The sequence below is a fragment of the Cetorhinus maximus genome, chromosome 8, assembly GCF_964194155.1.
Source record: "Cetorhinus maximus chromosome 8, sCetMax3.hap1.1, whole genome shotgun sequence".
Taxonomy (NCBI): Eukaryota; Metazoa; Chordata; class Chondrichthyes; order Lamniformes; family Cetorhinidae; genus Cetorhinus; species Cetorhinus maximus.
In genome coordinates this window covers 146,979,827-146,988,692 of record NC_135886.1, presented here as the reverse complement: position 1 = coordinate 146,988,692, position 8,866 = coordinate 146,979,827, and the positions used below count along the sequence as shown (strand labels likewise).

The 8,866-nt window shown below is 42.9% G+C and overlaps 1 protein-coding gene across 1 annotated transcript in view; it reads right to left on the bottom strand.

Annotated features, from left to right (window-relative positions):
• Positions 1-531: 531 nt before the first annotated feature.
• The window catches only part of LOC144684024 (glypican-6-like), a 245,264-nt gene continuing 236,929 nt past the window's right edge, over positions 532-8,866 (bottom strand). The window contains exons 8-9 of the mRNA XM_078547731.1: positions 5,460-5,635; positions 532-3,113 (exon numbers count right to left, since the gene is read on the bottom strand). Coding sequence (XP_078403857.1) covers positions 2,899-3,113; positions 5,460-5,635 — 391 coding nt within the window. The 3' untranslated portion in view covers positions 532-2,898. The remainder of the gene's footprint in view (positions 3,114-5,459; positions 5,636-8,866) is intronic.

Sequence of the window (8,866 nt, the reverse complement as noted above, 5' to 3'; positions counted from 1 at the left end):
TTGTCCGGTCTATATGAAGATTGAAGTCCCGCACAATTATTAAATTGTCTTTGTTACAAGCTCCAATAATATCTTATTTAATGCTGTATCCAACAGTATAACTACTGTTTGGGAGCTATAAACTACTCCCACCAGCCTTTTCTGACCCTTACTATTTCTAATCTCCACCCATACTGATTCTACTTCCTGATTTTCTGAGCCAAGATCCTTTCTCACTAAAGCTCTTCTGTCATCCTTTATTATCAGGGCTACTGCTCTTCCTTTTCTGTTCTGCCTATCTTTGCGAAATGTTGTGTATCCTGGAATATTTATTTCCCAACCTTGGTCACCTTGCAATTACGTCTCTGTAATGCAATTGGGCCTAAACCATTTATCTCTATTTGTGCCAGTAGTTCATTACTTGTGTGTGGCAGATAAGGGGATATTGTGGATTATATAAATAACTGGAGAAGGTAGTCACATAATTAAAACCAGTCCTCATGTATGAAATTAAAATCAAGTTTTCAATGTGAATAAAATATCCAAATGGGGTTCTAGATGAAAGCTTTGTATATTTCAGATGTGGGTTCTGTAGTTTTAGTACAACAACTCAAACAATCAAATTTGACATTCACACATATTTACTCAAGAATCTTTTGCATTCCATAGTGACCTTTCCCACTGTACATGTTCTGTACCATCATCAATAGAAGGCCAATTACTATAAAAGTTCCACAACTTACATCAAGAATATTTTGTACTTTGTTTAAAACCAAACTAACAAATCAATAATTTGTAAAATGATTAGTCTCAACAATAAAATATAAATCCTGGAATTATAACAGGCTTTTGCAAGATGAATAAAGTAGAATTTACAAGTTTGTCTTGAGAGATAAGCACATGAGGCAGCAGTCAGTTGGAGAGTTGGCTGTCCCTCAGAACCATGCCATTACTTTGCTGGTCTTCTAGCTGAATTTCAGCCAATGAATGGATATTTGAAACATAATCGTTCTTTGCCTTACAGAGCACAAGAACTAAATCCTACTTCATCTATATGGAACAGCAAACCTCATTACACCTTCAGCTAGCTGAGCTATTCACTCAGCAGTGTCTCAGCTATATACAATCTATTCTCACAGAAAAAAATCACTATTTAAACTTAACAACCAGTTGCTACCGATAAATGAGAGCCCCTAGGATGATTTATAAACAGCAGATATGTACCATCAGTCTCTGTCGACTGAAAAATCTATTGAAATTATTGAACAGAGTTTTAGAAATCAATGTATTGACCCTGAGCTAACAATTACAAGTAGTTAAAATTCTGATATAAAAATAAACTCAACATTACAATGAAAGCAGGAATCAAAACAGAACCAATATTTGTGTTCAGGCTTTACAGTTAGAAATAAATTCCAGGAAGATGTTGCTGGCTGTCAAACTGTAGGAAGCAACTCAGGCAGGTGGTAAAACTCAACACATGGGCAGATTTTACATGACATCAATTTGAAAATTTAACTTCCAGATTTATCTCTTGTAAAAAAGGAATCCAATTTCTCCATATGTCAACAAGTACCATTAATAGTTGGCCAAGTTCTGGTGCCTGTGCTGCAGTCTCCTGCCAACACTGGTAAAACCATCTCCAAATGCCTGCAACATGTTGTTTTATGAAAGGGCTCACTAATCACAGCTCTAATTGTTGTGCAACTATATATAACCAAAATAACTACAAAATTATATTGGGTGTCTAGCAGATATTAAAAAAAACCTCAACTAAATAGTAGGTACTTTTGTACAAAAGTACATCGATTGGTGTAACATTATTGCTAGTGATTTCAAAATATGTAAGTTTGCTTCTGTGCATTTATTCACCATGAAATTACTTGTTGAGGGTGGAACTTAATCTTGGTGACAGGGGTCTTGTCCACCGGTTGGAGAACTGGCAGGAATCCCACTTTGCCTTTGTTGGGGAAGGTGTGAAGGAATTAAGTACCCATCAGGCACTTTAATGGCTACTGTGGGCCTTCCCTGGAATTTAGGACCCGGGGGCAGAAATCACGCCCAAGAGCTGCCAGCCAATCAGGGGCCAGCAGCTCACCATTAATGTCAGAACCACTGGGAGCAGTGGCAACTGCTGGCAACGCTCCCATCAGAGGGACGCTAGGTCAAAGTGAGTGAGAGAGAGATGGGGATTGTGGGGAGAGGATCACTGGATGAGGGAGAAAGGGAGTTGGAAGAAAGGACAGGAGGTGGCTCCAAGCGGGCCCCCTTCCTGATGCTGGGTCCCTCAATCAGACACCGAGTGACTTTCAATGAAAGACCCTTCCTGGAAGCCCGCAAGCAAACCTGACCAAGCTAGCTTGTTGGTCCCCCTGCATGGCGAATCCCCTGCCCACTGTTGCTTGAATACCAGCCTTTCAGTGGTCACTAATTGTCCACTTAATGGCTTCAATTAGCATCCAGGTGGGAAGGCCATCCACAAGTGTCCCAGCCAGGACTTAATCAAGTGGAAGCGATGGGATCCCTATATACCACACACCTGGCTGATGGGGTGCATTAAATTCGGCTGATGTATTTTCTTGTACAGGGTCCTGGTTTCTTCAACATGGTAAAATGAGAATGAGATTTTTAAAAATGCATTAAAGATTCACTAATTACAGGTCTGCATTTACTTTGGGGCCCATATGTTAAAGTAGGAAAGCCCTGTGTTCACGTGGGTGAATTGTGTCATTAAACACAATGACTTAGATACAGTGATGCCAGTGGCAATCTGAAAACAATTGAAGCAGCAACCATACATCATTGTTGAGACCTTAAAATAAAGTTTAAAATGAAAGTCAAAGTCACAAATCGTTTACATGAGAGTAGTTTGTTTAAAAAAATGCCATGTGCAAAGACTCTGTTCAGCAACTTGTGTGATTATCTTAACTGTTGCTCTAAGACTATTATCAAACAGCTAATAAGTAGGATTAGTTGACAGGGGCCATTGCAGTGTGCAGTGTCATTGGGTGCAATTTTCTTGGGTTCTATGGGGCCAAAGAGCACAGGAGCATCAGTGCTAGTGAACTCAAACTCCGATTGACAATCCAACCCAAAACAGCCACTTCCACTTTCTTCACCACTGCTTTCGTCACCTAAAGGAAAACAGAACAATTAAAGTTTATTTTCTGACTGTTGCCCACACATATAAAATTGATTATGTTAAAAGAAATAAAAAATAATCTGAATCATGCAATCTATAATGGATGATATCTGCCAGAACAACGAAAATGGCAGAAATATTGTTGAAGCTGCACTCATCCAGGCAAGTGGAGAGTATTCCATCATACTCCTGACTTGAGCCTTGTAGATGGTGGACAGGCTTTGAAAAGTCAGGAATTACTCTTTGCAAGCTTTAGATCTGCTCTTGTAGCCACAGTATTTACCTGTTAAGTTTCTGGTTAATGGTAACCCCCCCCGCCCCAAGGCTGTTGATAGTGGGGGATTCAGTGGTGGTAATGCCATTGAACATCAAGGGGAGATGGATAGGTTCCCTGTTGTTGGAGATGGTCATTGGCTGACACTTAAGTGGCAAGTAACATTCACGCCACACATCGGTCCAAGCCCGAATGTTGTTCAGGTCTTGCTGGCCATGGGCACGGACTTAGGCTGCTTCAGTATCTGAGGAGTCGCAAATGACACTGAACACAGTTCAATCAACAGCGAACATCTCCACCTCTGACCTTATGATGAAGGGAAACAGCTGAAGATGGTTGGGCCTAGGACATTGCCCTGAGAAACAAAGCAATGTTCTAGGGCTGAGATGAGTGTATCTCTGTACCTCTGTATGAAGACATTGTTTTGTATGTACTGTATTGGATATGGTTGCCTTTCTAAAGCTTCCAAGTATCCCTTAAGAGCCCCATTAGTTTCTGTCAAAGGCATCAATTCAATTTCAATGGAAATGATTTAGCCACGGTTATCTTTTATGCTTATTCTAGTTGCGTCTTCACCTGACGGCTTATTTCCAAGAGAACTGATTGGTGATTGCAAGCAGGCTGCATTGCATAAAGACTGGAACTGGGGTTGTAGAGTTTGCTGCACTGAGGTAACCTTGCCCAGGAGTAACAATTAACTTCAATCGCAACAAATAGTTTCTTGGAGCAGACATAGAATGCTCCTTCACATCATAAGGATTGTATCATCAGACCACTTTGTACTGATTTATTTTCAAATGGTACGAATACTAGGGCAAAAACACGGGCAAAATCCTGACATCACGATGAGTAACTTACACTACATCTGGTTGGCTGTACCCTTTGAGATTCTCTTTGCAAAATCTTCAAGAGTTTCTGGTGCAACAGAATGAACAGAAATAGAAGCACTTTTGTGTTTAAGAATTTTTCTCCTTTTGAGGTTGAAGCAATCTCAGGAAGTTAAGCTAAGAAAGTGCCAAGATTTTTAAAACATTAATCAACAATAAGATTGTTTAATTCTTTCATGCAATGTTTTTTGACAATCTCTAATGGTCCTTGAGAAGGTGGTAGTGCGTTGCCTTTTTGACCCACTGCAATCCATTTGGGGTAGGTACACTTAGTGCTGTTAGGAAGAGAGTTCCAGGAGTTTCACCAGCAGCGGTGAAGGAATGGTAATGTAGTTCCAAGACAGAATGGTGTTTGGCTTGGAGGAGAACTTGCAGGTGGTGTTGTACCAAGTCCTTGCCCTTCTAGTGGGTGGTGGTCGTGGTTTGGAAGGTGCTGTCACAAGAGCCTTGAAGAGTTGATGCAGTGCATCTTGTATGTGACACATACTGTTTCCACTGTGTTTCGGTGGTGGAGGGAGTGAACACTTAAGGTGGTGGATGGGATATCGATGAAGCAGGCTGCTTTGATCTGGATGGTGTAATCTTCTTGAGTGTTGTTGGAGATGCACACATCCAGGTAAGTGGAGAGTATTCGATCACACTCCTGTCGTGTGTTTTGTGGGCTGATGACGCACAGGCTCCGGGGAATCAAGAGGTGAGTTACTTACTGCAGAATTCCCAGCCTCTGACTTGCTCTTGTAGCCACAGTACTTATAGGCTGGTCCAGTTCTGTCTCTGGTCAATGGTAACTCAATATATTGATGGTGGGGGGAATTCAGTGATGATAATGTTGTTGAATGTGAAGGGTAGGTGGTTAGATTCTGTCGTTCAAGATAGCCATTGCCTGTGACACGAAAGCAAATTTGCCACTTAACAGCCAAGCCTGAATGTTGTGCAGGGTAATGGCAGGTAATTAGTGCAGGTCTTGTACAGCAGCACATGCTTCAACATCTGAAACAACACTCTTATCTTTCACACCAAACAAGGAGAATGCAATGTATGCGGGCTTGATAGGCCAATAATTCCCCTTACATTGCTGCAACATCTCACCCTCACAAACAAGCTGATCCTTAATGTTCAACCATAAAATAATGTACAATGAGGAAAAGAGTTGTTTTTACTGGGAAAAGCTACTCACTTGTATCGCGGAAGGTCACATCATTTCCATCATAAGCATTCTTCACTTTATTAGTCATTGTCCGCAGTACCATTATCTGCCGACGAATCATCATATCTGGTTTGGTGATATCCACTTTTACATCTGGATTGTTCAGCTGGTTGGCTAGGCCATTGCCTATCACAGCAAACGTATACCTGGGAAAAACAGTAAGTAACCTCATTACACTGAAATATATACAGAGAGACAGAATTTGAAAATAACAGAAGCAGATTGCACTGAGATAGGGGAGAGGTTCAGACTGCACAAGTAATAATACACTATATCAAAATCCTAGAATCATACGACGAACAAAGAGACCACTGGGTACATTGCACCAGTTCTGGCTCTTTGAAAGAGCGATCCAGTCCACCCCACTCTCCTGCTCTTCCCTCATACGCCTGCAATGTTTTTTTCCTTCAAGTATTTATCCAATTCCCTTTTGAAAGTTACTATCAAATATCCTGCCACTATCCTTTCAGACAGCGCATCCCAGGCTGTAAAAACTCACTACATTTGAAAAAAACTCTCATCGTCCTTTTTTATTGCCAATCACCTTAAATCTGAGTCCCTGGTTAGCGACTCTTCTGCCACTGGAAACAGTTCCTCCTTATTTTGAACACCTCTATCATATCTCCTCTTAACCATCTCTGCCCAAAAGGGGAACAATCTCACAAAGTTCCTCATTTCTGGTATTCTTCTGGTAAATCTCTTCTGCACCCTCCCCAAAGCCATGACATTCTTCCTAAAGTGTGTTGCCAAGAACTGGACACAACACTAAGACCTAACCAGTGATCCATAAAAGATTACCATAACTTCCTTGTTTTTATATTTTATGGGCATGATTTTCCCTCTGGGGATAGAAAACAGAACATGAGACTATTTTTGGCTCCTGAACCTGCCCCTGGGTGGGAGGGAAAGGGAATACAGTGGCTCCATGATTTTCATGGGTGTGCCTCTTAATTGGGGTGGAGACAGGTTCCCTGTCTAATTGAGGGCATCAGCAGACTCTCGAGGTTGGAGGCCAATCAGAAGTCTTCCATTTTGAAAGGAGCTGCAAGTTGCAACACAGTGTAAGGAAGAGAGAAAGCGCATCATGATAGAGGTATCCTCTCTCTTTAACTTCTTAAAATCTGTAAACTTCTGCAAAACGTGGATTTTGCAGCCAGGCCACCGCTGTGTGGGCATGGGGGATACTCCTCTACACGGCGGCCTGTGGCCGTTCTTGCATCCAGATAGGCAGGGAGGGCCTCTAGGCCTCCCTGGAGCATTGGCACCTGGCCTGCTGTCAGGAGGCCACCTCCAGGTGCCTAAACTACTCCCTGCTGTCTATGGGAACCTACAGGCTGACTGGAAAATCCATCGGCCTCCTTTAATGAAAGAACTGTGTCAACAAGCTGCCGTGGGCAACCCCATGTATTCCGCCTCAGCAAAATTAGCCTGGGGACGAGATGGAGCCAGAAAACCTGCTTGCTTCTGACGAAGTCTCGATGTGCTTGGTGCCTTCCCAAATAAACCTTCTCTATTTTGGTTGGTCACAAGCCTGAGACTCTTGATCTCTTCAGGGATGCTTTGAGGGCATTTCTAAAGCTTTTCTGCTGACCTCCTGGGAGTCTCCTGCCGCAACCAACTGCTGAGTAGAATAGTTGCTTTGGGAGTCTGGTGTCAGGCACACAAGGGACATGTCCTGCCCAGCGGAGCTGGTTTTGAGTGATTAACACCTTGATGCTGGGCATGTTGGCTTGGGAGAGGATATTGGACCCCCTTTCTTTTCACTGGGATTTGAAAGATCTTGCGAAGACACTGCTGATGGTACTTCTCCAGTGCTCTGAGGTGCCTCCTGCAGGTTGTCGAAGTCTCTGAAGTGTATAGGAGCATTGGGATCACTGCTGCCTGGTAAACCATGACCATCTTGCATATGCAAATTGCTGCCTTTGTGTGTCAGTGGTGGAGAAAGTGAATGTTTTATGGTGGTGGATAGGGTGCGGATTAATTGGGCTGCTTTGTCCTGGCTGATGTCGAGCTTTTTTAATGTTGCTGGAGCTGCATTCATCCAGGTAAGTGGAAAGTAATCCATCACACTCCTGACTTGTGCCTTGTAGATGGTGGACAGAATCTGGAGAGTCAGGAGGTGAGTTACTCAGTGCAGAATTCCAAGCCTCTGTCCTACTCTTGTAGTCACAGTATTTATATCATTGTGATCCTGTTAAGGACCGTCAACATTTAAAAGAAATCTGAATACCTAATTCTAATTGACAGAAATACGTCACAAGATATACATTTGTTTTTAAACAGAACAGGCTTTATTGTATATAAAAGATTTAAATGCAACAAGCACTATTAACTTACTAATATGGTTAATATCTATATACGTTATGCACTCAGTTGACTTCCAACTTCCCCCAAGAATTATTTTGCAAGACACATCAATAAAGTTATGTACTTCTGTAGGGACCACCCATAAAGTATGCCACAGTCATCTGGAGAATTTTCAACTCCAGCTATTTTGTTTTATTCATTTACAGGACGTGGGCGTCGCTGGCTAGGTCAGCATTTATTGCCCATCCCTAGTTGCCCTTGAGAAGGTGGTGGTGAGCTGCCTTCTTGAACCTGCAGTCCATGTGGTGTGGGTACACCCACAGTGCTGTTAGGAAGGGAATTCCAGGATTTTGACCCAGTGAGCGTGAAGGAACGGTGATAATTTCCAAGTCAGGATGGTGAGTGGCTTGGAGGGGAACTTCCAGGCGGTGGTGTTCCCATCTGTGTTGCCCTTGTCCTTCTAGATGATAGCAGTCATGGGTTTCGAAGGTGCTGCCTAAGGAGCCTTGGTGAGTTCCTGCAGTGCATCTTGTAGATGCCTTGATATCAAGGACAGTTACTCTCACCTCACAGAGGTAAAACTTTAATGTACCTTCTATTGACTTTGGGGGCCTTAGTCCCCTGTTGCCACTGTGCATCTGTGGTGGAGGGAGTGAATGTTTGTGGAAGGGGTGCCAATCAAGCGGGCTGCTTTACCTTCGATGGTGTTGAGCCTCTTGAGTGTTGTGGGAGCTGCACTCATCCGGGCAAGTGGGGAGTATTCCATCACACTCCTGACTTGTGCCTCGTAGATGGTGGCCAGGCTTTGGGGAGTCAGGAGGTGAGTTACTTGTCGCAGGATTCCTAGCATCTGATCTGCTCTTGTAGCCACGGTATTTATATGGCTAGTCCAGTTCAGTTTCTGGTCAATGGTGACCCCCAGGATATTGATAATGGGGGGAGATTCAGCAATGGTAATGCCATTGAATGTCAAGGGGCGATGGTTAGATTCTCTCTTCTTGGAGATGGTCTTTGCCTGGCACTTGTGTGATGTGAATATTACTTGCCATTTGACAGCCCAAGTCTGAGCA